The sequence below is a fragment of the Lipotes vexillifer genome, unplaced genomic scaffold (genome assembly GCF_000442215.2).
Source record: "Lipotes vexillifer unplaced genomic scaffold, Lipotes_vexillifer_v1.1 scaffold914, whole genome shotgun sequence".
Lineage (NCBI taxonomy): Eukaryota > Metazoa > Chordata > Mammalia > Artiodactyla > Lipotidae > Lipotes > Lipotes vexillifer.
Window position 1 is genome coordinate 1759852 of NW_006780388.1, and position 26561 is coordinate 1786412.

Here is a 26561-nt window from a genome sequence, read left to right on the forward strand (position 1 = left end):
TGAAAACGTGCACATCTTTATCAGAAAAGTAAACCTTGTCCAACCTCGCTATAGGGTGGCATCTGGCTAAACCCCAGGGCCCTTTAATTTCCCACTAGGGTAAGTAGACAGCTAGCTTCATTTCATTTTTCCTCTGGCAGAAAGTTTAAAATACTACCTCCTGTACCCCGGGTGGGACTCGAACCCACAATCCCTGGCTTAGGAGGCCAATGCCTTATCCATTAGGCCACCGGGGCTGACGAGAGACGTTTCACAACGGTCCTAAACCAGTCTTTCTGTCACCTCCCCGCGGTTCCTGCACATTACGCACAGCCTCCCGGCTCCAGCTCAGCGGGTCCTTGGTCCCCTTGACGTCCGTATTCGGCGGGTGCATCCTCTTAGATACCGCCGGTTCCCGAGCATCCTGGGGCTCGGGAGAGATCGCGCACGCGCGGATGGAGCTGAGGTACAATCATCGCTTAGGATGTAGGAAGTCTGTGGATCAAGTCCCGGGTGAGCCCTTTCCCCATCTTTTTAGGAGAATCCGAGTCCTGGGATAATTAACATCAAGAAGGCGTTCGAGGGGGCAGGAGCGCGCCCGCGGCGGTGCGGACGGCCGGGCCATGACCGAGAAGTTCGACCACCTGGAGGAGCACCTGGAGAAGTTCGTGGAGAACATCCGGCAGCTCGGCATCATCGTCAGCGACTTCCAGCCCAGCAGCCAGGCCGGGCTCAACCAGAAGTTGAATTTTATTGTTACTGGCTTACAGGATATCGATAAGTGCAGACAGCAACTTCATGATGTTACTGTCCCTTTAGAAGTTTTTGAATACATAGATCAAGGTCGAAATCCCCAACTCTATACCAAAGAGTGCCTGGAGAGGGCTCTGGCTAAAAATGAACAAGTTAAAGGCAAGATGGACACAATGAAGAAATTTAAAATCCGGTTGATTCAAGAACTTTCTAAAGTATTTTCTGAGGACATGGCTAAGTACCGGAGCATCCGGGGGGAAGACCATCCTCCTTCCTAACTCCCTCCTCCATCTGTCTGAAGATCCTCCTAGCCCTGCACGAGTGGCCGTGACCTTCAGGCAGCCTTGACTCAGCGGCACCAATGCTGTTTCCTGGGCCCATCCTCCCGCCACCTTGTCCTCGTCGTTGGCCTCTGGGGACGACAGGGCCTGGAGGGCGTGCGGGGCTGTGCAGCCAGCTGCCCCCTCTCCCTGACGTGCTCTGTTTGGTCCTCTAGCTCTCAGGGGACTGGTGATCACACAACTTTGAGTGTGATGTGTATGATTCTCCATGGCCAAATAGTCTTGGAAATATTAAATATGATAGGTAAAGTAAAAGTTAAAAAAAATTATACCTAATAGTTTTCTTTTAATATACTTTCTGTTCTTTTTCTTTCTTTCTTTCTTTTATGGTGTCAAAGAAAGCTAAACAAAAAAACAAGGAAAATTTGGTTTAATATAAGTACTTTAAATTCGTTTTGTATTTTATATTTTTAAGTATAGTGCATAAAGAATGTGTTCAATGGAACTGTGTTTCCATAGTTAGTCTAATATAATATAGTCTAATATAATAAAGTCTTTAAGTACTTAAAAAAAAAAAAAAAGGCGTTCGTTATGCAAAATGTGGGAGCGGAAGGGAGAAAGGCAACAGCCGGGAGCTTGGGAAAAGTGTCTGTCCCTATCTTCATCCTCCTCCCTACGTTGCCCCTTAGACCAAAAGTGTTTCCTGGTTCCAAGTCTGTGCAGTTTTTAGCAGAGCCCAATGGCCTTAGGTCTTTGTCCTAAGGATGCTCCGTAATGGCTCTGTATCTGCCCAGCCAGCTCAGTTGGTAGAGTGTGAAACTAGTATCAGAGGACCCAGCGTTTACTTTCCCACCAGAAGATGGGTATTCTTTGCCATCTCTAAAGTATTTGTCTTACTGTGGCTACCAGAGGCGGGGTGGAGGGAGGCGTGGGGGGAATTAGATGAAGGTAGTCAAAAGGTACAAACTTCCAGTTATAAGTAAGTACTAGAGGTGTAGTATTCAACGTGATAAAGAGAATTAACATTGCTGTACGTTATAAGAAGAGTTAATCCTAAGAGTTAAGACAGAAAATCCTATGAGTTCTCATCACAGGTTGATGGATGGTCACTAAACCTGTGATAAGCATTTCATGATGTATGTAAGTCGAATCATTATGCTGTACACCTTAAACTTATACAGTGCTATATGTCAATTATATCTCAATAAAAGTAGGGAAAATAATAGAAATGTTTATCTTAATGAAGTTTCTCTTTTTATTTATAAGCCCTTAGTAAACCACTGAGACATCACAAAAACGATTAAGGAGATGGTGACACTCCTCATGACCCCAAGGTCACCTGCGCCCACTGTAGGGGTACACGCTCAGCTGCCATTCCCCCAGCGTTTTCCCTGGTGGGAGGAGGTCCCATCACTTTGGTCATTCTGCTTAGCCAGAATCCCTTGGTAAGAGCTCGGTTCCGCAGGCAGAGTTGTTTTTTCCAGGTAAAATGATGACTCAATCCTGGGCATATTCTTTACATTTAAATTTTTTAAAAAACATTCACACTAATCATTTAAGGGTATACTCTCACTGCAAGAAATCAAAATAATCTATTAATTTCTTTTCACATTTTTTATTGTGGTAAAATATACGCTTAAGGTTAAATTTGCCATTTTAACCATTTTTAAATGTACAGTTTACTGGCATCAGTTACATTTACAATATTGTGCAAAAGCATCATTACTATCTATTTCCAAAACTTCTTCATCACAATAATCTATTATATTTTTTAACGCCCCTGTCCACTGACCCCTTGGGGGTGACCTACCCGTGCAAAAATTCAACCCCTCTTCTGTCACAGTTCTCGTCGTCTGAACTATATTCATGCAGCCAGTCCCGTGTGGGCTCCCGGCACTCACGGCCGGTGGGCTTCAGGGTCAGCATTCCGCCTGGATCCGAGCACTATAGGCCCTCACAGCGCCCTCAGGGCCTCCCACGCGTCCCGAGCTACGTCCGAGGGGCTGGAGGTCGGTAGGCGGACATAGCCCGAGGATCCTAGGCCCGCGCAGAGAGCAGTCTGGAGAGAGGGAAAAGCGTTTGTTTGTTTTTTGTACCCGGAGTAGAAAAAGCAATCTCCGCAACGACCACGAAGGGACTCGAACCCTTAATCTTCTGATCCGGAATCAGACGCCTTATCCATTAGGCCACGCGGCCTTGCCGCTACTTCTGTTACGGCTTTTCTCATAAAGCTTTCTCAGGCGCCTGTTCAATATGCCCTAATACGCATGCTCACACTGGCAAGGAGCCCCGCCCCTCGGGCTCGGTGTGAGCGGGGCTCCAAGCTGTGCGACTGAGCGCTACTGAGCACAGCCCAAGTGAGGGTTCGAGCCTGGGTGAGGCTGCCCAAGCCCCTCCTGTCCCGAGAGGCTCCTGATCTCTTCTCCCACGTGCCCCCGGCCCGCGGTGGGTCAGGAGTTGCCCTCTGCTTCCCCAGCCCCTTTGCTTCCCCTATCACAGCACCGCTAAACCTGCCATGCTCTGTTCCAGTCTTATGGCCCCAGAATGGACTCTGACTGCTGTATAGGCAGAGGCCCTGTCCGTGGCCCCAGCGTGGTGTGCATGTGGGGTGCGCGTGCTGGGAAGATGGTGTGGACCCCGCGCTGCCCTTTCCCAGGACATCCAGCTCAGCCTAGCCCATGTTGGGTTTCTTAGAGCTGGAGGCTGCCCTGGCGCCTCCCCTGCTCCCCCTCCTCACCCGGTGGGCCCAGCCTCTGAAGTGCCAGGCACTCTGCATACATTATCTCACTTAGTGTCACAGCTCCCTGCGTGCAGGCGCTATTCACGTGTACAGCGATCATCATGTTTATTCCATGGCGGCTAAGCCTCCCGTGCTATCGTGCCGTTTTTAGATGAGGAAACCGAGGAAACCGAGGAGCCGATGGGGTCAGGGATGGCATTGGTGTGTGGCCACCCACAGTCAGCACCCCCTTGGTAGCTGTGGGCTCAGTCAGGCCTGCAGGCAGAGTCAGCACCTCAACAAGCTGCGGATCTCCAGACAGGCCTTGCAGCGCTCATCACAGTCGGGACCCAGCACGTCTAGCTTGCACACCTGCCAATTGACCTGTGCCCAGGACTGCCAGGTCCCCCAGCGCCCAGCCTGGCATCCAGTGTATTGTAAGGCCTAAAGTTTCAAGTGTTGCCTTCACATCTTTGGGTCTCACAGGCCCCGTTGGTTTCCCCTGCTCTTGTCAGCTGTACCCCCCGACCCAGCAGGGAAGGCCCCCCCATCCCGCTAGTTCCCCCACCAGCCAGATCAGCCACACTCCACCCCAGTTCCCTGCCAGCCTGTGAAATTATTCAAACTAGTACCCCACCCCGTTATTACAAAGTCTGCATCTACAACCCCTGCTGGTTCCCTGTGCTCCCCAGGGAAACACTGAGTGGCCGGAATGGCCTGAGGTGTCCTCCTCCCCCAGCTGTGAGTATATGTGGTTAATAACTGCTGTCCGTCTCACTGTCCAGGGCCGGGTGTTGTGTGTTCAACCATCTCATACTATTGAGGGCGGGGTATCCCTCCCTCTGCAACGGGGTGAATAGGAGGTGACCAGAACACCAGGGCTGAGAAGAAGGATGAATCCAGCTCCTCTTCCCAGGCGACCCCCCACCCCCAACTCACCTCAGTCATCAGCTCCAGGAGGTCTCCCCTGGGGTCAGCTCTGAGGACCTCCACCAGCATCTGGACAAAGTCTGAGCCCTTCTCATCCCGAAAGGCTACACAGGCCAGGCCAGGGGACCAGGGCCAGAGTGTCAGACTCAGGCCCCTGCCAGCTGCCTTCCAATCCCTAGGGGCCTATTGTTGGTGGAAGTGGGGGCAAGCACACAGGACCCCAGCAGTCAGGCAAGAGAATGGGGCAGGGAGCAGGAACTTCTCGCTTCTGGATCAAGTTGTTGCTCAATGTTTGTGTAGTGAATATACAATGGATTCAATATCGAAGAAACATTTACTGTGAACCTACTACGTGCCAGGCACTGGCCAGGGCCCTGAGGCAGACAGAACTGTCCTGCCCTCATGGAACTTACAGCCTAGAGGAAAGGATGCAGGTACAGTGCTTAGCAGAGCCAGCCCTCAATATGTGCTCACCACCATTACTATTATCATAAATAATATACATGGAAGGAAGACGGCTTAACTGCGACGAGGCTGGTGCCCCTGCACCCCAACAGCCAAGTGCCAGATGCTCCTAAAGCCACTTCAGATCTCTGGCCAGGAGGCTAGGCCCTGTGTAATGGGCTTTGTGGAGACCCATCCCCTTACCTTCAGTGGCTGCGTAGACCATCAAGATGTCTGCTTGGTTAGGGCTCCCTGGAGTGGGGCCCCTGGAGAAGCTGCCTGCAAGAGGGACCAAAGCCTTTTACCCAGCATCCTGGGACTCCACCAGCCCCAAGGGTCTCCTCCAGTCTTGCTCAAGGGCACACAGGGCAGTAGAAAGAGTGCAGAGCAGGAAAGCCAGATCAAGTTTCAAATCTCAGCCCTGCTGCTTCTTACCAGCTGTGTGGCCTCGGAAAAGCTATTTCACCTTCCTGTCTCCAGGGTTGTTTCAGGCTCAAGTAGGGGAAGAAACTCTCCATTTTCAAAGGCCTTTGCCATTTAAGGTTTTCCTTCCCATCTTCTTGGCGAAGAGAGGAAGGAGGTGGCAGCAGGATCCCAGCTCAGGGCCCTGGAAGTGCTCTCCAGACAGCTCCCCCCCACCAGCCCCGCCCAAGCCCAGGCTCCCTGAGGTAGGTAGACCCACCTTGCACATCAGCATAGATGTGGAGGACATCGGCCAGGGAGGGGGTGGCTGGTGGTGCCTGCAGCCAGAGCCACAACCAGGGGAGAGTGTGCGTCCCACACCAGCGTCCCTGTGCCCTGGGTGGGCACCGCCTGGGGAGGCTGGGGACAACTGTGGAGCAGAGCTGGGGCCCATTCTCACCTCCAGTGACCACCCAACTGCCCACTGAGACCTTTGGGCCTCGGGACCAGACCTGAATCATCCCCAACCCTGGACCCCAGGGACCCACAGTCTGACGAGACAGTCACTGCCACGTAAGTGTGAACAGGGGTGGATGGGAATACAAGTGTCAACCCAGGGATGGTAAGGGGATGGCTGACGCCTGGATGGGTCTGTGTGAGGCCAGGTCGAGAGGGAGGGATGCCAAGCAGAGGGAGCAGCCTGGGCAAAGGCACGGAGCTGAGAAGATACTGCAACGTGTGGGGGACCCTGAGTGGGTTGTGAGGACGGGCGTGGGTGGGGGTGGGAGGTGAGGCTTTGAAGCTGACACCCATTGCAGACAACACGGCCTTATGTTGTGGAATGAATGGGTGGAGGTAATGGGTTCAGGACAACACAGCAGAGCCACAGCCCCCCTCCTGGATGCCCCTTCTGGGCTTTCACCTGGTCAGCAGCTGCAGCAGTGACCAGTGAGGACGACAGCCACAGAGCTCGCCCAGGCCAGTGAGGAAGGCTCCAGGCTTGGGGGTAGCTGGGTGGGGAAGCAGCACACAGGCCTGGAGGGAGAGTCTCAGCCCTCCTGCCCACCCCCCAGACCCGCTTTGCCCTGCCCCGCAACTGGGGGTCCCTGGCCAGCCCACTCACCCCCGGGGGGAAGTGGAGAGCAGCAGGAAGACTTGGAGCAGTCCCACCAGCCTCACAGCGGCTCAGCTCCTGGACAGCTGCTGGGGCTGCCTCAGCTGCTCGCTGGGGGCCACCAAGGCCAGTAGAGCACAGCCCACAGGGCCCCCGTGGGCATCCAGCTGCTCCGGGAACCTAACCAGTTCCCCACGGAAACCCTAGGGCAAGAGCAAGTGCTGGGCCTGAGTCCAGGGAGACCCCAGGTGGGACTGGGGGCAGAGGTGGGAAGAGGCAGGCGAGGGCTCACCTGGACCAAGGCCTCCCACCTCTGGCAGCTCTCAAAGCCCAGCGTCCGGAACACACCCTCCAGGACAGCGACTGTAGAGGCTGACACCTCAGGACTGCTGAGTGTCAGGGCCACCCTTGGACCCTGCCCACTGTACTTACCTTGGGGAGGCAAGGCCAGAGTCGGGCCAGGGTAGGGCTCAGCTGGGAGCCAGCTGGGCTGGGTCAGGGCGTGTCTCCGACTTTCTTCCCAAGCTGCCCCGAGCATCTGCCATCTGCGAGGCCACCTGCAGGGTCCCAGACACCAGGAAAGCCATGGGGCTATGTGGGGGTTTCCTCTGAGCACAGAGTTCACCTCCTGGGCCCAGTGCCAATGCTCTTGGTCCCAACCCTTGGCCTCTCCCTGAGTCCCGTCCTATCAGCTCTGTTTATGAGCTGAGCTGGACCCTGTCCCCTGCCCTGGAACCCTGTGTTCTGGGCCCTACGACCCCAGGCCCTGCTCTGTTCCCTGGCTCCAGCGGGCTGCTTCCTGGCTGGCACTAACACGCCCCCACCTGCACCAGGAGCCTGTGTCCAATCCTATTCTTAGCTCCTGGCCCACCTGCTATCTGATCTCGTTACACCCCAGTGTCTCCCTTCTGAGCCAGCCACCAGCACCAAAAATATTTGTGCACTGCTCCCACCACCCATCACCCCTACTCACTCATTCAGGGCACCCATACACACACGCACACACACACACACCAACTGCCAGCCTGAGGGCATGGGGAGCAGTGAAGGGCAACATCCCAGTGGTAGAAACCCCGGGCTGGACTCAGCTGTCCAGTGAGACCCCGGCAGCTTCATCTGGGAAATGGGGTCTGTCCAGTGACCTCAGGATGAAGCCCGGGTTAAATGGGGGCGCAGAGAGGCTGGCACACACACACTGCGGGACAAAACATCTTGTCTCAGCCCGCCCCCACCGCCTCTCAGGTGGCCCCTGAGACCACCACCTGGTGATTCAAAAAGGACTCTGTGGGGTAGAAGGTGCTCTCAGCACGTGCCCACCAGCTCCACAGGGCCCAGCCTGGGGACGGCAGGGGGGGCGGGTAGGGTCAGATGTGAAGAGATGGGGCATGGCCCATTTTGACTCAGCAGCACTCTCTCCCTAAGGGATTTGAGCACAGGGTCCAGCTTAGCGCTCCAGATCCTCTATGGGCAGCATGAGCCACCACCCTGACCAGTCACGGACTCTGAGCCTGGCTCCTCATTTCATCAAAGGGAGAGAGGGAGTGGCCTCGTAGACCCCACTCCCAGTCAGCTCCCTCACTCTCCTGCTGAGTAGGGATGGGTGCCACCAGCTGTCCCATCCTGAGCTGTCCTCAGACTAGGGCAGGCACTAGCTGACAGGATGAAGGACCCAAGGCTCATGGCAGCCCTTGGGGCCCAGGTGACCTGGAAGCCAAGAATGTGGCTCCACCTGATGACCATCCAGCATCACGTGCCACTAGGACCACCAAGCCAGGAGGCCCAGGGGTACAAATTCCAGGTCCCCCCCCAACCCCCAGCAGCCACCTAAAGAACAACAGCCTGGAGAAAGTTTTCATGTTTATTCAACCTTTTTGCTGCCCTTTGAGGCCAGCTGGGCCAGCTCCTTGGGAGGGCCTGTGGTCTGTCCCTGTGAATGCCCTTCTGCAGGGAATACAGTGCCTCAGGAGTTAGTGACAAGGTGCTGATGGAGTGCTAGTGTTAAGTACCATAAATCCCGAGACTCCAGGAGACGGGAGCAGCAGGGGCAGCAGGCCTCCGCTGGCCCTGTTCTTGGTCTGCACAGTTGGCCTCTGTCCCTGGAGCCAACACCACCCTCCCCAGACTGGTAGAGGGTGACTCTTGGGAACTCAGCTGGGGGCGAGCTGGCTGAAGGCAGAGGCAGGCAACTTGCATGCTGCTGGGACAGGGCAGAGCAGTCAATGTCTGGAAGTGGGAAGGGGTGGAGGCCAGAAAGCCCCTGTGGCTGCACCCAGGACCCAGGTCCTCATGGGTGTGGGCTGACTGACCCTCCCAGAGCCCAGCAGTACCTAAGGCTTAGCCTTCACCCCCGTGGGAAGGCACAGGATGGCAGGACAAAAGGCCCAGCCGAGAAGGCCGGGAACAGAGAGCGACGGGGCCAAGCAAGGCTGAGGGGGTTCTGGGATAGAGACCCCAGGCCTGCCTGAGTCCTCATACATCCCTGTGCCCCAGCTTCTCCCCTGTGCTCATGCCACCAGCCTGGAATGTGCCGGGGCTCCAGGAAACCAGGGGGCAAGAAAAACCCCAGAGCAGTTAGGGGCATGGCCACGAGGTCACAGGGGACTCCATGCCTGGGGGGCACTGGCCAGGTCCCCAGGCGGGCAGGGCTGATGGGCTCTGCACGTGGGGGACCCTGCAGTCCTGCCGGCAGCGGAGATGGTGGACTGGGCCGGGTGGGGACCCTGCCTGGGCCGCCCTTCTGGCCCTCACCCCACAGGCTGGGCCATCTTGGCGTGCAGGCTCTGGTGGGCGATGAGGTGGGCGCGCTGCTTGAAGCTCTTGTCGCACTCGCCGCAGCCGAAGGGCCGCTCGCCCGTGTGCACGCGCCGGTGGTCCAGCAGGTAGGAGCGCAGTGAGAAGCTCTTGCCGCAGTCACTGCAGCCGAAAGGCTTCTCGCCTGTGTGGATGCGCTGGTGGTCGGCCAGGTAGGCACTGCGGCTGAAGCTCTTGCCACACTCGGAGCAGGAGAAGGGCTTCTGGCCCGTGTGCACACCCTGGTGGCGCACCAGGTCCGAGGAGCTGCGGAAGCTCTTGTCGCACTCCTGGCACTTGTGCGGCTTCTCGCCCGTGTGCGTGCGCTGGTGGCGCGCCAGGTCAGAGCCCCAGCGGAAGCGCTTGCCACACTGGCCGCAGCTGTGCGGCTTCTCAGCCGCCAGGTCCTGGAACTGCCGCCGGCGCGTGGGCGGCCGCCCCCGCCGCGCCCCCGCTGCCCGCCCCCGGGGCACCCCCGGCCGGGCCTCGGCCTCCTCCAGCCTCCAGGACACGGTCACGTCACCAGCAGCCTGGCCTGGGAGCGCCGTCACCACCTCCTCCAGCCGGGATCTCTCGCTGTGGCTCGTGAGTCCCAAACCTGCAAGCGGGGAGGAGGCGGCCTCTTCAGTGCCACGCGGTTCCAGGGACAGAGCTGAGGGGAGGCAGAAATGAGGCTCCCGGCCAGCGCCTGGGGCTCAGGTTCAGACAGCCCTGGGCTCCAGCAAACTCCAGCCTCAGCTTCCTCCTCCATGGAATGGGGACAGGAGAAAACGACGACAGAGAAACCGTTCAGAGTAAGCAGCAAGGGGCTTGCTGGGGGTCTCCAGCAGAGGCACTTACTAACTACAGGCCTAACCAATCTACACCCCCTTCCCACACTGCGATCCAACATCCCACCCCAAGCCCTGGCTATTCAAATGCCAAAACTGCATAGATTGAGGTCATCTGTAAATGATCCCAACCCTCACCATCTGTTATCAGCAACCAAGGAACCACAGGGCTCAGCTAACATGGTTCCTCTCGCTACACAAGCTTTTGTCCTCTCAGCTCAAGAACAAACGGAAGTGGATCGGGAGGGATCTTAGCTGGTTCCACTGGGTTGCACGGATTAAATGAGATGATCCCCAAACAGTGCTTAGGAAGGCCCTGACCTGGAGAGAAACCCAGCAGCGTGGCCTCTAGTGAGCAGGTGTCTCTCCGCACCTCTTCACTGGGCAGGCTGAGTGGGCCTCACAACCACGTTTGCACGACGTCCCAGCTCCGTCCCTTCAGTGTCCTTCAACCTCTCTGAGTCTCAGGTCCCTCGTCTATAAACGTGCACACGCTTTCATGCGGTGGGTTGTGAGGATCCCATGAGAAAATGCCTGTACCCGTGCTCAGCACAGTCCTAGCATGTTGCCCATGCCATCACAGGCAGAGAAAAGTGAACACCAGCACAAACGAAACCTCCGGGGGCTCTTACAGAGATGCAGGGAAAGCCCTCTTTGGAGCCAGCTAAGCCAGGACTTGGGAGGAAGACTGAGGATTCCAGCAGGGTGTGCAGGGGTGGGGCCTGACTGGGCCCACCCGTTGCTGCTGGGACTCCAAGGAGGCAAGAGCCTCCAGCTCAAAAGAGCCAAGGACCCCTAGGCCCCTCGCTGTGCCCACTGCTTACCCAGGGCAACGTTCTGGGAGTTCTCCCTTTTTATGTCCCAGAAGAGATCTCTCTGAGCAGGGTCCAGGGACCCCCATTCTTCCCGGGAGAAATAGAAGGGAATGTCTCCAAATGTCACAGGTCCCTGGAATGAGGTGAGAAAACCCAGCTCAGGGCTGCCCTGCTCAGGACTCCCCAGGCAGTCATGGGCAGAGACAGGAAGGGGGATGGGAAACAGGACAGGTCCAGGCCAGAAAAGGATGGATGGAAGAGGCCTTGGTGAGAAGACAAGACCCATTACAGGGACTCATCAGAATCAGAGGGGACAAAGGAACTGGTAACTCACCCCAGAGGCAAAGCAGGTACCTGTCGTCTCTCTGGTGCTCCCCTCTTTAAGAAGAGCCGGAAGCTGGGCTGCATGGAAAGAATGGAGCCTCAAAGAGGCCAGCCCAGGCCGGGAGTGAGATCTTGCAACTCTCCTTCACACACACACGTACACACCTTGCCTTCTCAGAAAAGAAATACCCTTCTTGCTCCCTTTAGGGCAACGTCCAGGAAAGACCCAGGCCCCTGTCCAGCCACTCTGCCACCTTCAAGTTTACTCACCATCATGGCTGTGCTGCTCCCAGGGTACAGGTGGCCGGCTTTGTGTCCCTGCCTTCCGGGGAGGCCCCTGGGCCTGAGATCCCTGGACTGCAGCCTCAGGTTCCGCCCCCTCTGAGGGCACATCCTGTGCAGGAACCACAACATGCTCATCAGCACCAAGACCAGATGGGGGAGACAGAGTTTAATCCCTGGGAAGGAGACACAGGACACATCCCTTAGGAGGCTGGGTGTGGGGAAGGTCAACACAGGGCCCCAGGAAAGACCAGATGAGAATGTGACATCAGGCAGTGCTATGTGCCCAGGGACACTCCCCAACCAAGCGTGAGGCAAGAACCAGCCCCCAAAGGCCAGAATCAAAGAGCCACTTAGCAAGGGGCAGTGGGGGGAGACCTTCCTGTCAAGGGCAGAACCCCACACCCCCGCCACACATTAGCATCTCCCCAGACGCTTCCAGTGTCAAGGACCCAACACCCCACAAGACAGCAGGGTTCACAGGGACAGCTCTACCTTCTCACACCCCCTTTGGTGCTCTCACTATGCACATCACTGTATCCCCAGGGCCTGGCCTAGAGCAGAACACAAATAAACGTTTGCAGAACCTGTGGAGCTAAAACCTGCCTTCCTGGAGCATGCCCACTTTGGTCCTGCTGCTGCCCTACAAAGCCACCAAAAAGAAACCAGATTCACTTGGACAGTGTCTTTCAGAAAGGCCACACATTATGACAAGCTCCTGTGGACACTCCCTCTGGCTCTCCATGTCCTCCCCCACCCCCAACCCCCACCCCACCCCCTGGAGGACTCATCTCTATAGAGATGGCCACCTCTCCTCAGTCCAGGTGCTATCCAGGTGCCCCTGGATGCGGGAGGGGCCCCTCACCTGTGGCCAAGCTTTCACTGGCTGCTTTTGTAGGTCCTCCACCAAGGCAACAGCTTCCTCGCCACTCCCTGGGCATCGTTCGCATACCCAGCCCTGGACGCCCACGGGCAGCACACTCAGGAACTGCTCCAGCACCAGCAGCTCCAGGATCTGCTCCTTGGTGTGCAGCTCGGGCCGCAGCCAGCGGCAGCAGAGCTCCCAGAGCTGGCTGAAGGCCTCGTGGGGCCCACCCGCATCCCCGTAGCAGAACTGCCGAAAGCGCTGGCGGCACACCTCTGAATCCCTGCTGTCCTCTTGCTGGGCAGCGTCCTGCTCCCAGGAGGAATCTTCTACCTTCACGATCAGAAGCCCTTCTCCCTCCCCAGGGGCCTGGTCCTGAGGCTCTGGGGGGGCTGCCATTCCCCTGGCCTAAGGCTCAGGGCTGGTCAGCCTCAACCTGGGCCTTCAATCTCCCAGAGGGATCCCCAGTGGCAGCTGGGTTGGCATCTGGACAGGCACTCCTGGGGAAAGAGCAGAATAGCAGGAGGGGGGCGGTACATGAGCAATCACCAGCCTTGAGGGACATCCAGGGACTCCAGCTCCCGTTCTTCCTGGCCTTGAAGGCTATTTTAGGCTCTCCTATAAAGTCTTGCTCACATGACTCTCTCCTACCAATACAGATCCGCGGCTCCTTATCCTCAGCTCCAAAATCCAAAACTCCCAGGTTTTCACCATCTGGTCTACTGACATGAGATGAGCATATTTATAACCTCCATTTATCTCACTTAATGTAAATGTTCATAGGTTCTATGGGAGAAATATTAATGTATTTGTTCAGTTTGTAAAAATCTATCAAGTTGTACTTCTGATGTATATTTCTGTATATTATTCTTCAATTAAAAAAACTTCTTTTTAACTGGGAATTCCTGGAGGTCCAGTGGTTAGGACTCCGCGCTTTCACTGCTAGGGACCCCGGGTTCGATCCCTGGGTGGGGAACTAAGATCTCGCAAGACGTGCAGTGCAGCCCCAAAAAATGTTTTTTTAAAACTAATGTTTTGATTACTGAGTGTTGTACCAGATTGCGCTAGCGGTGTTATTTAATATACAATATATGTACTGTATTTTTCTCAAATTTTGGCCCCTAGTGTATCAGCAAAGGGTCCACAGACACCATCCTGATCCATTTATCCAGATACACATGAACGTGAGACATAGTTATACCTTACTGCTTCTCTTCACAACAGTCCTGAAAGGTATTTTGGAATATATATATATATATATTTTTTTTTTTTTGCGGTACGCGGGCCTCTCACTGTTGTGGCCTCTCCCGTTGCGGAGCACAGGCTCCGGACGCGCAGGCTCAGCGGCCATGGCTCACGGGCCCAGCCGCTCCGCGGCATGTGGGATCTTCCCGGACCGGGGCACGAACCCGTGTCCCCTGCATCAGCAGGCGGACTCTCAACCACTGCGCCACCAGGGAAGCCCTGGAATATTTTTTTTTTTTTTTTTTTTTTTGTGGTATGTGGGCCTCTCACTGCTGTGGCCTCTCCCGTTGCGGAGCACAGGCTCCGGACGCGCAGGCTCAGCGGCCATGGCTCACGGGCCCAGCCGCTCCGCGGCATGTGGGATCTTCCCGGACCGGGGCACGAACCCACGTCCCCTGCATCGGCAGGCAGACTCTCAACCACTGCGCCACCAGGGAAGCCCCTGGAATATTTTTTTTTCCTGGAATATTTTTAATTGCTTTTTGTTTCAACAAAAAAAGTGATACAAACCATTGTAACAAAAGGGGGGGTTAAACAATACAGAAATACATAAAAGAGAAACTCTTCCTTCCACACTGCAGCTGCACCCCCATTAACCGTCTGACATATGACCTCCCAAATCTTTCCCTGTTCATTTACGGGAAATATATCCATAGAAACCAGGAGAAAAGTGCTTTGTGCGTGTTTTTACATAAATCAGGTCTTACCGCAATACTATTTTGTCATTTGCTTTTCTACCCAACAATGCTGCCTCAGCCGCTCTAGGAGATTCCGTGGTATGGATATACTCGTTTCTTAATGAATACCCACCCGAGTGAGGCATTCAGGTTGTTTCCAATTCTTTTCTACTACACACTAAGCACTTTATTTACTTTATTCTGAAAGGTACGCTCTCCATGCTCATCCTCCAGTGACCGAGGAGAAGGCTCCGCTCGGACAGAGCCAGGGACTCACCAGGGTCGCTCAGTAGGACTCGGCAGTCGGGAACGCGGACCCGGCCAGAGCCCCGCGCTCGGTCCCAGCAGCCTTGCCTGAGCGGAGATGAGAGGCGGAGGGGCGGGCAGCAGGTGCGGCGCCCCAGGCTTCTCCCCTGCACCTCCCTGAGGTGCGCGCCCCCTTCGGCCCCTGCCTCGGGGCGCCGGCCCCGGCCGCCCGGAGCCCGGCGCTCGACCTCGGAGCCAGGCGGGCCGCGTCGCTTGTCCCGCCCCTCAGGACTCACACCGCCCACAGCCGCCCAGGCGTTCCCAGTTTCCGCCTCCAGGTTTCGGCGCCGGAAATTCGCGCGGGGCTCGCCGGGAAACAACACGGCGCATGCGCCGAGACAAGCACTCCCAACTACTCTCCCCAGGAGGGCGTTCGCCTACTATACCGGCCTTCTCCCTGACGGATGACCAATGAACGGTGAGAATTTCCAGGGGTGGCCAATCAGAAGGCAGTGACGTCATGTGGTCAACACCCATGCCCCCAGGCTGAGGTCTGCCCCTAGATTCGCGCTTTCTCCCTCTCGCCTTGTCTTTCAGTTTTCTGTGTTCCTCTGGCCCGTGAAGGGTGAAAAGGAAAAGCCAAGGCTGGCCTGCTGGGCAGAGACGTCTCTGGGCCCAGCTACGAGTGTATCGCCTGTTCCGCCGCAAGGGATGCTCGGGCGTGGACTCTTCCTTCCGTCCCCTGCTCTTTCCGCTACACAGTAGATCTAGAGCTGAGGGGGCCGTGGTCCAGGAGCCGGAACTCAGCCTTAGGAGACTCGTTTATAGCTTTTAGGGTTCCCTCACTCACCCAAATAGTCTTTAGCTGCTTCTAGCAGGGCGCGGAGCTTGCTGGGAAATGCAGTCCAGTGAGGGGCCGGGAAACTCCTGCGCCGATTCTCTGTTCCAGAGGGTCGGCTAGGGTCTCTCAGCAGGATGCGGCCGTCGGGGACGCTGACCCCGACCAGCAGATTTGACTGAAGGACAGCGGGGCTCTCCAGGCTGGGGAGAATCTAAAGCAGGCGGGCCGCGTCGGGGAAGCTCTATGCATTTGGACCTGCTCCCACCCTCTTCTTACTCCCCTTGGAGATATGAGGCTCCAGATCTTTTTCTGAAATAGAAAATCCTTTCTTGTGGTTGTTGTTGTTTGATTATGCAAGTACTGCATCCTTAGTGTAGGAAAGAAAATAAAGTACGGAAAATTTTAAAGGCATCCATATCCACAAAGCTAACTTCCTCACTCAGCTCACATGGCACTCCCTCAAAGTGGTTTTTCCCTAACCCTATGTAAACAGCACCCGGCCCCCGCTGCCATGCCTCTGCCCTGCCTTATTTTTCTTCCTAACTTTTATCACTACCTGACATATTTGTATATTTGCCCCCCACTACTCGACTATAATTTTCATGATATCAGACTGTTTTCACTGCCCTACTTCCAGAACTTAAATACTGTGCCTGGCACAATATTTGTTGAAAAACTGATGGTTAAAATAACTGAAAGTTAAAAATATCCCTAATAAGGCCATTCAGAAATAAGCACTATTAATATTTTAGTCTTAAGTTCTACATCTATGATTATTTCTAAGGTAAATCTGGAATAATTCTATTTAATGAATTTTTGTTGGCTCAAGTCTACCAAAGAGGTAGACTTCCCTGGTGGTGCAGCGGTTAAGAATCCACATGCCAATTCAGGGAACACAGGTTTGAGCCCTGGTCCGGGAAGATCCCACATGCTGTGAAGCAACTAAGCCGTTGCCCCACAACTACTGAGCCTGCGCTCTAGAGCCCGCGAGCCACAACTACTGACCCCGCGGGCCACAACTACTGAAGCCCGCTCACCTACAGCCCATGCTCCGCAACAAGAGAAGCCACATCAGTGAGAAGCCCCCGCACCGCAACGAAGAGCAGCCTGTGCTCGACACAGCTAGAGGAAGCCCGCGCACAGCAACGAAGATCCAACGCAGCCAAAAATAAATAAATTTTAAAAAATTCATCTCAGATAACCGTAATGCCTTGTGGAGACAAAATATTAAAAAAAAAAAAAGTCTATCAAAATCCATCTGTTGTGCAAGGTGCATAGTATTCCATAACATGGAAGTTCCATATTCCATTTAAAGTCCCTTACTCTTGTATATTTAGATTGTTTCCATTTTTCCATTTGCAGATGTTTACTACGTACACCTTCCTGCATTTGCTTGAACTACTTGCTGGAAGCCCAGGCTGTTCTAAGAAGACCGCTGAAGTGGATGCTACTGGGCTCCCTCTCCTCCCCTTACTGGCCCCAGTGGAAAACTACACAAGGAAGAAGGAACTTGAAAGTCCCTTTTTCCAGTGTGCCCTTACATTGTTCTTCACCCTGTACTGACAAAGATTAACAACAAGTTGGCTTGCAAAGGAGAAACGTCCATGGGATCCGGCTCCATTACCACAAAGCAAGACAAAAGGGTGTATTGGGGGTTTGAGGGACAATAAATTAGTAACTAGCACACCTACCATATATTCTATTGGGCATTGCTGATGGATGATAATTTGTATATAGTTATATTGAAATTGACCACCTTATTGTACTTTCCTTTCCTTCTGATAGTTTTAGTTTATTTTTCTATGATGTAAAAAGGAAAAATTGTCTTTCCAGAAAATTTATATTCATTTCCAGAATTTATACTCATTATTTTCTTAGTCTTATAGCATTGTCTAGAACTCCCTAAATATCTTGGGATTTCCCTGGTGGCACAGTGGATAGGACTACATGCTCCCAATGCAGGGGCCCCAGGATCGATCCCTGGTCAGGGAACTAGATCCCACATGCATGCTGCAACTGGGAGTTCGCATGCCACAACTAAGGATACAGTGAGCCACAACTGAGAAGCCCTGCAGCTGCAACTAAGGAACCCATGCGCTGCAACTAAGGAGCCAGTGAGCCACAACTAAGACCCGGTGCAACCAAGTAAATAAATAAACAAACAAATAAAAACCCTGGACCTGAGCCCCAGCTTCCAGCTCTCTGGTTGAATGACTTTGAACAAGTTATTGGACTTCTTGGCCTGTTTCCTCCTCTATAAAACTGAAACCCTCTGCTTAGACTTGAGAGCGTTGAGGAAACATATATATGGTGGTTGGCACCACGCCTGACAGGGCAGCTGCCACTGGCAGCTATTATTACTATTCTCAGTCTGCTGTCCTGTTCAAGACATTTCATCCCTTATTGGCTGGGAGCTAACCGGGGCTGCGACTGCCCTGCTGGCCCTGTGATCTGCAGAGACAGGTGGGGTCCCAACAGCCTCCCTGATGCAGACGTCCTCAAGGTCATTTGGTGTCAGACTGAATGTAGTTGTGAGAGCTGAGCTGCAAACCTAGGACAATAAGCAAGCTGAGCCCACCCCTCCCCGGGGGGGCGGGGGGAAACGTAGAGAATGGGAAGCTTCAGAGCTAAAAAACCAGAAGGCCAGGAGTAAAACAGCCAGGCAGGGGCAGATAGGGCAAATTATAAAGGACATGTGCAAAGAGACCAAGGAGGTAAGAAGTAGGAGAGGGAGCTGGCAGCAGCCTCAGAAAGGACCAGGAGGGGCAGGGTCCCTGGTGAGAAATCCTCACTGGATTACAGCTGGGTCCCCAGGGACGCAGGTGAAAACGTCCAGTCACAAAATGCAGGCCCCAGTGCCTGAGACAGGAGACAGGGAAGGCAGGAGACACTGAGCATGAATTCCCATGCTGGCTCGGCCCTCCTCCCGGCTCCCAAAGAGAAGAGCCCAGGGAGGGTCCAGAGCTCAGTGGGCAATGCCTGGGACAAGTGACCACAGCAGCAGACCACCCCACCGCGTTCACAATTTCAGAAGTGGCCAGCTGACTTCAGGTTTGGAAACCTCTGTGCTCAGAAGCCTTTGCTATAGGCTCTGGAATGGGTCCAAGCCAGGTGAAGGCTGGGGAGGAAGGTGCCCAAGCCCCCAGAGGGATGACATAGGGATGGCTGAGTGAGGAGACACTGGGTTGACTCTGGAGCCCCCACTTCCCCCCGCCAAGTCCAGGGTCAGCCTCCAGGGCCCCACGAGACAGAGCTATAGGCTGTCGCTAGAATTCCAAGGCCTTTAATTTGCAGTGAGCATGCCTGCTCCTCACCCGAGCTCCTCCCGTGTTGCCGCGCCCCATCCCCATGCCAGCACCTCCCCAACTCCCTTCCTGGGCCTCCCAGGTCACACCCCCGCAGCAGCTGCCCCCGCTCCAATCCCCCTCCTTCCTCATCTCTGGGCCCTGTCTCTCAGCCTCCTAGGTGGGGGCCGGAGGGGGCGCCGCCAGAGCCCCGGCTGCCCCCAGCATCAGCATGGCCAGGGCCTTGGGCCCCGCCGTGTGGATCTTCTCGTGCCGGTGCAGGTTGGAGCGCCGGCTGAAGCTCTTGCCGCACAGGGGGCAGGAGTAGGGCCGGACACCACGGTGGGTGCGCTGGTGGGCAGTGAGGTGCGAGCTGTGGCTGAAGCTCTTGCCGCAGTCGAGGCAGTGGTAGGGCTTCTCGCCGGTGTGTGTGCGGTTGTGGGCGATGAGGTTGGAGCGCTGGCTGAAGCACTTGCCGCACTCGGGGCACGGGTAGGGCTTGACCCCAGTGTGGGTGCGCTGGTGGGTGACCAGGGCTGAGCTCTGCGTGAAGCACTTGCCGCAGATGGGGCATTTGTGCGGCTTGGCGCCCGTGTGGGTGCCCTGGTGGGTGACCAAGTCCGAGCGGCGGGTGAAGCGCTTGGCGCAGCGGTCGCACACATAGGGCTTCTCGCCCGTGTGGATGCGCTGGTGCTGGATCAGCGTCGAGTGGTGGCTAAAGCTTTTCCAGCAGGATGGGCAGGTGTAGGGCTTCTCGCCGGTGTGGATGATCTGGTGCTGGATGAGGTGTGAGCTGCGGCCGAAGCGCTTGCCGCAGTCTGTGCATGCATAGGGCTTCTCGCCCGTGTGCGTGCGCCGGTGCGTCACCAAGTGCGAGTGCCAGCTGAAGGCCTTGCCGCACTGCTCACACTTGTAGGTCTTCTTGCCGGCGTCGCTGTCAGGGGCCAGGCCCTCCTCGCTGCTCTCAGGGGCGGTCGTCTCCCCCTCTCTGGGTTGCTCTGGGAAGCGGCCCTCCTGGGCTTTTAGGATGCCGATGTCAGGCGGGGCTGGTTCCGACTGTGCCTCCACCGCGGGACCCAGCTGCACATCGTCCTTGGCTGGCCCTGAGCTCTGGCTGCTGGCTGCTCGCTGCCCACACCGTGGGGCGTCCTCCTGGGCTCTCCCCACCCTGCTTTTGAAGGACTTCATATCCCCAAGGGCTCCCAGGGATGGGGCTAGCTCCTCCTTGCCCACCTCCACGGCTCCTGGATAAAGAGGGATTCCAGCAAGGCAGAGGCTTTCATGAGGGCCCCAGGGGAATTGTGGAGCTAGAAATTAGGGCAAGGACCTGCTGGGAACCCTGGAAGCAAGAGCCAGCCTCCACACAGGAGGGAGGGCTGGCGGCCCTGCCCCAGGAGGGGCTGTGTGTCTGCACCCCACAGGAAACAGCCCGCACTGACATGGGGCACCTGGGAGTGACAGCCACGACCCTACTGCCCCGCCCACCTGCCACCTCTGCACGCACCTCTCTTCTCCTCCTCCTCATCTCCCATCTGCTGGCAGGATCCCGAGGCCTCGCCCTTGCCCTGCACTTGAGAGGCCCAGAAAGGCCTGCTGAAGGGAAACCCTGCTTGGGAAGAGATGCTGTGCTCAGTCAGGGCCTTTCGGGCTGCACAGCAAGGAGAAACCACCCCCCACCTCCCCGGAGAGATGATGGAGCAAAAGAAGAGGGGATGCAGCTCTGCAAACACGGGGCAAAACCAAGTGACCTCAACAGTCACTGGGGGCAGATGGCCATGCCCTCTCAGGATGCACACTCCGGGTCAACCTCCAGGCACACTCTTCTCAGGGCTGGGCCAGGTCAGCTGCTGGCCACCTCTATGTCACACTGTCCCCAGCAGTGAGTCCAGCAATGTCCAGAAACCAGATGCAGTCTTCCTATCCTGCACCTGCACCTTCCCAGAAACCAGATGCAGTCTTCCTATCCTGCACCTGCACCTTCCCAGGATCACAGGCAAAAAGGGCTCCTGGGGGAGGGGCAGTGGGCAAAGAGGCCAAGTGGGAGGGCCTGCGATAAGAGGGCCAGGGACACTGACCACCCAGAAGTCAAGGACCAAAGGCCCATTTGCCAAGTACCCCAGGGTGAGGGCCTGGGAATTCTGGTCAAGTCAGGAAGAGAGCAGAAGGGCTCTGGCCTCCATGCCCTGATCCAAGCCCCATGGGAGCCCCATGGGAGGGAAGGAATGTTTAGACCAACTGGGTGGTTGTGAGGCCTGCCATGGGGCTGTGGAGTGGATGCTGGTTCCCTCTGATCTCCCAGGACTTGCCTGGACCTGCTGGCCTGGGCCCCGGAGAGTGCTAACAATGGGTGGTGAGCAAACTAGAGATAATTAAAGGTGTGAGCACAGCAGCTGCTGTGATCCCGGGGTCCACCAGGGACAACAGGGGTCTTGGCCCGCCATCAAAGTCAGAGGGTGGAATTACCAAGACCCTGGCTCTCCACCTGGACTAGCAGGTGTGCAACAGATGTGCACTGACAGACAAACAGACTGAATGACCGAATGAATGACAATGAATGAATGAATGCTGATTTTTCCATAAGCCCTCATGAAAGTCTGCCATGAAAACTAGAGCCTGAAACTGAGGAATCAAAGCCCTGGGACTTTACTGCTTACCATGAGAAAAACCAAGGGAGCCAAGGCCCCTCTGAGAAGAGGACACGGCCCTGGGGTGGATGTGACAGCTCAGAGTCAAAGGCCTGGAGGGATTAGCTGGCACTGTTCCCCATACTCTGGGCTAGCAGCCCGGCCCAGAGCCAGGCTTTCTGGTCAGATACCTCTGAAGCTGGACTTGGAAGCGGGGAACTGCTGGAATAAGCTAGGGAAGAACTGGAGAGAAGCACAGTCTCTAGGTCGGCACTGTCCAGCACAGCAGCCACTAGCCACATGTGGTTATTTCAATTCAAATCTGACCTAATTAAAATGAGATAAAACAAAAAACTCAGTTGCCCTAGCTGCATTTCTAGGGGTCAATAGCCACATATGGCTCATGGCTACCATATCGGCACCGACCAGAACACATCCATCACTAGGAAGCTTCTATAGTACAGTGAGGTCTGGATGAACCACAAGAGGGGGTTCAAGCCCTGGAAAGGGAGGAGGAGGTGATAGCAGATAGGCCCCACTGCTGACTTCCCAGGGCCTCAGGAAGCAGCACCCCAGCATGAGTGAGCCCTTACCCAAAGACAGCCCATTCCTCTTCTGCAGGATATCCCTGTAGAAACTCTGCTGTGTGTGGTCCAGCCGCCCCCACTCCTCCCGGGAGAGGTACACAGCCACGTCCTCAAAGGTCACTGGCATCTGAAACAACATGAAATGCCCACTCTCCAGGACACGCTAGGACGTGGTGGAGGGGCATGGTGGTACCAGGACAAGGGCAAGACCCCGACTCCCATCCTGCTGACTCAAGTGAGGCTGGCCCTCGGGTGTGATGAAGAGGACAGTTGCCCAAGGAAGGCTTTTGGGGGCAAGAACAAAGTGCTTGTATACAGCAAAAGACAAGAGACAAAAACAAGGATCCTTCTTTTCGGCACCACTGCCAAAGCTCAGGATCTCCAGTCCCCACCCTCAGGTCCAGTGCTCAGATCCAGAGAATGATTCAGAGACGCTGTCCCTCCACGTCCTTCGGCTCCAGCTGTGGATGGGGACATTCACCTGGGACCAGGCAGTGAGGAGCGCCGCGGCCATCCGCCGGTCTCTGGTCCTCCCCTCGTGAGAGAGCACAGGGATCTGGGGGGAGGGGAGGGCTGAGAGAGGAGAGAGGTCCTCAGCGTGGCCACCTCGTCCCGCTTGGCCCTCCCACTCTCCACAGTGAGCTCATGCCAGGCCCACCAGGGACACCCACAGTGCCTCCAATTCCACCCCCAACCTGATCCAAGAAGAGGGTCTGTGGGCTCTGAGGGTGAGCGGGGGCGGCCTCCAAGGGGCAGGTCGGGCAGACATCAGGGTCTCCCCACCCGGGCTGAGCGTCCACCTGGGAAAGTGCCTCTCTCCACATCCCCCTCCTCACCTCCGCCAGGCAGGAAATGCACTTTCTCCTTAGAGCCCTGGCTTAGGGGCACCCAGCCCCGTACTCCTTGAGCTCTGGCCTCCTGTGATGCCCCCTCAGGGTGTGGCTCTTCCGGCTCCATCTTGATGTGGGGTGGCTCCTGAGCTGCTCCCAACAGCACTGTCCCCTCCGACTCGGAAAGCATTTCTTGACAAGAATGCCCATGACCTGGAGTCTAGCAATAACAGCCCCATCAGCACTGTGACAGAGAATGGGAAACACAGCAGAACTCCACACTCGGGGACCTGCAGAGGCAGACACTGAGGGTGGCAGAACGCACACCCAGATGCAAGGCTGGCCCTGCTTCCGTCTCCATCCCTGAGACCTGCACATCCGTGGTTTACCCCTGTAAGACAGGACAGTGAGGGAAGGAGGCTCATCGAGGCCCTGCTGGGTGCCCACAGGGCAGATGCCTCTTCCCAATTCGAGCCTCACACCTCCCACAGGAGTGTGGATTGTTATTCTTTTAATAAATGAGGAAACTGAATGTAGTTGGCTGGGTTGAATAGTGTACCCTCAAAATTCATGTCTACTCAGAACCTCAGAATGTGACCTTATTTGGAAAAAAGGTCTTTGCAGATGTAGTTATGGATCTTGAGATGAAATAATCCTGGATTCAGGTTGGGCCCTGAATCCAATGACTGGTGTCCGTAGAAGAGGAGAGGACACAGGGGCTTCCCTAGCAGTCCAGTGGTTAGGACTCCCGCTTTCACTGCCGAGGGCCCAGGTTCTACCCCTGGTCAGGGAACTAGGATCCCACAAGCCATGCGGCAGCCAAAAAAAAAGAGGAGAGGACACAGAAACAGAGGAGAAGCCATGTGAAGATGGAAGCAGAGGCTGGAGTGATGCTGTCACAAACCAAGGGACACCTGGAGCCAACAAAAGCTGAGAGGCAGGAAGGATCCTCCCCTAGAGCCTTGGGAGGGGGCCCTGCGGACCCCTTGATTTTGGGGTTCTGGCCTCCAAAGTGTGAGAGAATAAATGCCGGTTGTTTTAAGCTACCCAGTTTGTGGTCCTTTGTTACAGCAGACACAGGAAACTCACACCCCCAGGCTCTGAGATCAGACAATGGCCCAAGGTCACAGAGCTTCGAGTGACTCGGCCAGGACCTGAACTCAGTGTATCGGACTCACAAGTCACCCCCAGGGCCATAACTTCTTGAAAGTGACAGGAAGACATGTGGCCTTGGGCCATTTCAGTCCTAACTCAATTGGTCAGAGCTGTTGGCAGTTTCTGATTTGGAAAAAATAAGTCCAAGCATACCTGTAACTGTGCTGAGGCCTTGCACCCACCTAGGTCTGATGGAAGGGAAACTCCTCTCAGGCTCACCCCCTTTAGCGCTGTCCCCCACAATGGGACTGCCAGGATCCTCCCTCCCCTCTTCATAGCAGCCTCTGCCCCAGCCCTCTGGGAGGTGAGGAGCAAGCTTTTGAGTCAGGCTACTGGGGCTGGAATCCAGAACCACCGCTTACCAGCCTTTCAGTCCTGAGCAGAGCAGAGCACTGGGAAAGTCACCTCCCTTGCACTGGGAGGCCCTGGTGAGGCCTCATCATCACCACCCATAGCACTGGGCACTGGCCAGCCTTCTGCTGGGAACTCAAGCCTATCCCTCCACCTCCCCACCCACCTCAGTATATAAGACTCTCAGGCCAGGAGTCAAAGTTCCTGGGAGCCACACAGGCCAGGCGGCCTCCGAGACTCAGCTGCTCTGCCTCCACACAGATAACACGTGAGAAAGAGCTCTCCACTCCACAAAGTTCTGGATAAACAAAGAGCAGTGCTGGTAATTATTATTATTACTCTACTGTGTGAGCTGACAGAATCCAACATCAGCAGAGAATGTTGTGGACATGTGAGGCCCACTGGGAGTTACAAAGACATTATGGAAGGGAAACTGAACTGCGGTAAAAATTCTTTGTGCTTCTATGGTATGAAAACAGAACTGACACTTGATTTGTACTTGAACTTACAGCCACTGGAAACCGTAGCTGAGGATTTCCAGGTTTCTCTGACCTAGGTTCTAGTGGCTGTGGGTGGTGTTTTATATGTTACAATAATGAGCACCTACGGGCTGATGAGCTGCTCACAGAGGCCTCTCGTGCCTATTATCTTCTCTGAGCCTCCCAACCACCTGGCAAGACAGGTGGGAATGGCAGGCACATGATCCGCATTTTATAGATGACACACCTGGTTCCCAGAGGCCAAGGGACCTGCCCAAGGTCGCACATCCCGCTGCAGCTGACTCATGTTCCCCTAGTCCCAAGCTTGGTGACCCTGGTCTCCCCGCAAGTCGTAACTACGCACACACAGGCAACAGGTACAGGAAGGGCTATGTGCTTAGACCCAGAGAGAGAGGAGGTGCAGGCCCAGGCAGAGGGGAGTAGAGGGTAGACTGAGGCTTGCCCATAAGCTCTGAGCACTGTTCAGAGAGCAAACCCCACCCACAGGACCACTGTGCAGCCCCCTTACTATCTCGTGCAGCCTTTGGTCTACTGACTACCGAATTCACCAGGCAAAGCAAAGCAGTCCCATAGAATTCGATTCCCGGGTGGAAGGTATTTCCCATCATACCACCTTCTCTTCAACATCCCCCCACCGCATCTACCAGCCCTGCTCCCACGGTGAGTCTAACTCCTCCATTGGTCCAAATGCCCTGCCTTGAAAATCCCCTTCCACTCCAGTTCCTTCCAGTGCATGCCTCCCTCACCCAGCACCCCATCCATACCTCTTGGGCTCTCTCCTTGTCCTGGGTAGCACGGATGCCTCCACCATCCGCAGACATTTTCTGTCTCAGAGCTACAAAGCTCAGCCGAGTCGTTTCTTCGTCTTGTTGGCCAAGTCCCCTCCAGCTTCTGGCCAGGAGCCTAGAGGAGCAGAAGGAAATCAGCCAGTGTCTCCTGGACATCCCTGAAGCCCCCCAAATTCCCACACCGGACCAGATCCATCCCTGGTCCCAATCAGAAATAAAACCTCCGAGACGCCCTCCAACGGTCTCACTCTCTATGCTGTTTTTTGGTTCCTCTTTTTGACAGAATGCTATTTTGTATTATCCCGTTTATCGTTGAAGCAAGAATCTCAGAGCAACTGGGTTAAGGAAACCCGGGGTGACTTGAAATCTGAATCTCCTGTCATTAGGAGCCGAAAGGCCTGCAGAGATCCTGCGAAACAGGTGCTGAGTGGGGCCCCGCCCACCATAGCCAGCTCCGCGGAGGAATACAGGCCCCGCGGTCTCCCGGGTCCAGGACACACACACACACCCTGCACTCGACCTGACTCGGTCCCGCCTGGGATCCAGAAATTGAGCTGCCCGCTCTCAGCAGCCCTCCCTGCGGCTGCAACCACCCGCCCGGGCCGGGTGTCCATCCTGCTCACGGTCCCGCAGATGATGTCCTTCCTCTTTCCGAACGCGGGTCCAGGCCTCCTCTCCCTGCCAGCCCGTAGCCTTCCACCTTTGACCCCGTCCCCTCCTGCCAGCTGGCCACTCGCGCGGGTCTCGGGATCCAGGCGCCCTCCCAGCCCCCCTCTCACCGAGGTGGAGGCGGAGGGGTCACCTCGGGCGGCGGAGGCCCCTCCCCCGGGGATGGGAGATACCGCAGCCTACACCGGGCGCGGGGAGCCGGGTGGAGACTGGGATTAGGGACAACAGGAAGTCCC

General features: G+C 55.8%; 4 protein-coding genes and 2 non-coding genes across 8 annotated transcripts; 1 reads left to right on the forward strand and 5 right to left on the reverse strand.

Moving 5' to 3' along the window:
• Positions 1-163: 163 nt before the first annotated feature.
• On the reverse strand, positions 164-236 carry TRNAR-CCU (transfer RNA arginine (anticodon CCU)). Its single transcript has one exon. It is a non-coding gene; the product is annotated as a tRNA-Arg (tRNA).
• Positions 237-602: 366 nt separating this feature from the next.
• Positions 603-1027, forward strand: LOC103074689 (mediator of RNA polymerase II transcription subunit 10). The gene has a single exon (XM_007453497.1). The coding sequence runs from the start codon at positions 603-605 to the stop codon at positions 1008-1010; it is 408 nt and encodes a 135-aa protein (XP_007453559.1). The 3' UTR covers positions 1011-1027.
• Positions 1028-3136: 2109 nt separating this feature from the next.
• Positions 3137-3209, reverse strand: TRNAR-CCG (transfer RNA arginine (anticodon CCG)). Its single transcript has one exon. It is a non-coding gene; the product is annotated as a tRNA-Arg (tRNA).
• Positions 3210-4002: 793 nt separating this feature from the next.
• On the reverse strand, positions 4003-5962 carry CASP16 (putative caspase-16). The gene is given in 5 exon segments (XM_007472285.1): positions 4003-4116; positions 4672-4766; positions 5299-5385; positions 5789-5875; positions 5878-5962. Coding segments are annotated over 5 exon segments (468 nt in total).
• Positions 5963-9366: 3404 nt separating this feature from the next.
• On the reverse strand, positions 9367-12927 carry ZNF213 (zinc finger protein 213). Its single transcript, XM_007453496.1, has 5 exons — positions 12529-12927; positions 11652-11775; positions 11392-11459; positions 11067-11190; positions 9367-10010 (listed from the first exon to the last, which is right to left on the reverse strand). The coding sequence occupies exons 1-5, from the start codon at positions 12925-12927 to the stop codon at positions 9367-9369; spliced, it is 1359 nt and encodes a 452-aa protein (XP_007453558.1).
• Positions 12928-18806: 5879 nt separating this feature from the next.
• On the reverse strand, positions 18807-26561 carry ZNF205 (zinc finger protein 205). 3 transcript variants are annotated; one of them, XM_007453493.1, is made up of 7 exons: positions 26192-26561; positions 25633-25771; positions 22869-23082; positions 22514-22605; positions 22039-22159; positions 20326-20427; positions 18807-20065 (listed from the first exon to the last, which is right to left on the reverse strand). In XM_007453493.1, the coding sequence occupies exons 2-7, from the start codon at positions 25687-25689 to the stop codon at positions 18999-19001; spliced, it is 1653 nt and encodes a 550-aa protein (XP_007453555.1). In that variant the 5' UTR covers positions 25690-25771; positions 26192-26561; the 3' UTR covers positions 18807-18998. The 3 variants fall into 3 exon arrangements, with proteins under 3 accessions (XP_007453555.1, XP_007453556.1, XP_007453557.1); XM_007453494.1 differs by having other exon boundaries at positions 26436-26487; XM_007453495.1 differs by lacking the exon at positions 26192-26561 and having other exon boundaries at positions 18999-20065; positions 20314-20427; positions 25633-25689.

Coding starts and splice junctions, on each gene's coding strand:
- LOC103074689 (XM_007453497.1), top strand. CDS start 603: ATGACCGAGAAGTTCGACCACCTGGAGGAGCACCTGGAGAAGTTCGTG.
- ZNF205 (XM_007453495.1), bottom strand. CDS start 25,689: ATGTCTGCGGATGGTGGAGGCATCCGTGCTACCCAGGACAAGGAGAGA. Junction 23,083..25,632: donor ACAAGGAGAGAGCCCAAGAG/GTATGGATGGGG, acceptor TGTTATTGCTAG/ACTCCAGGTCATGGGCATTC. Junction 20,066..20,313: donor GAAGAGAGGTGCGTGCAGAG/GTGGCAGGTGGG, acceptor CTCTTTATCCAG/GAGCCGTGGAGGTGGGCAAG.
- ZNF213 (XM_007453496.1), bottom strand. CDS start 12,927: ATGGCAGCCCCCCCAGAGCCTCAGGACCAGGCCCCTGGGGAGGGAGAA. Junction 11,460..11,651: donor GGAGCAGCACAGCCATGATG/GTGAGTAAACTT, acceptor CTTTCCATGCAG/CCCAGCTTCCGGCTCTTCTT. Junction 10,011..11,066: donor CTCCCAGAACGTTGCCCTGG/GTAAGCAGTGGG, acceptor CCCCGCTTGCAG/GTTTGGGACTCACGAGCCAC.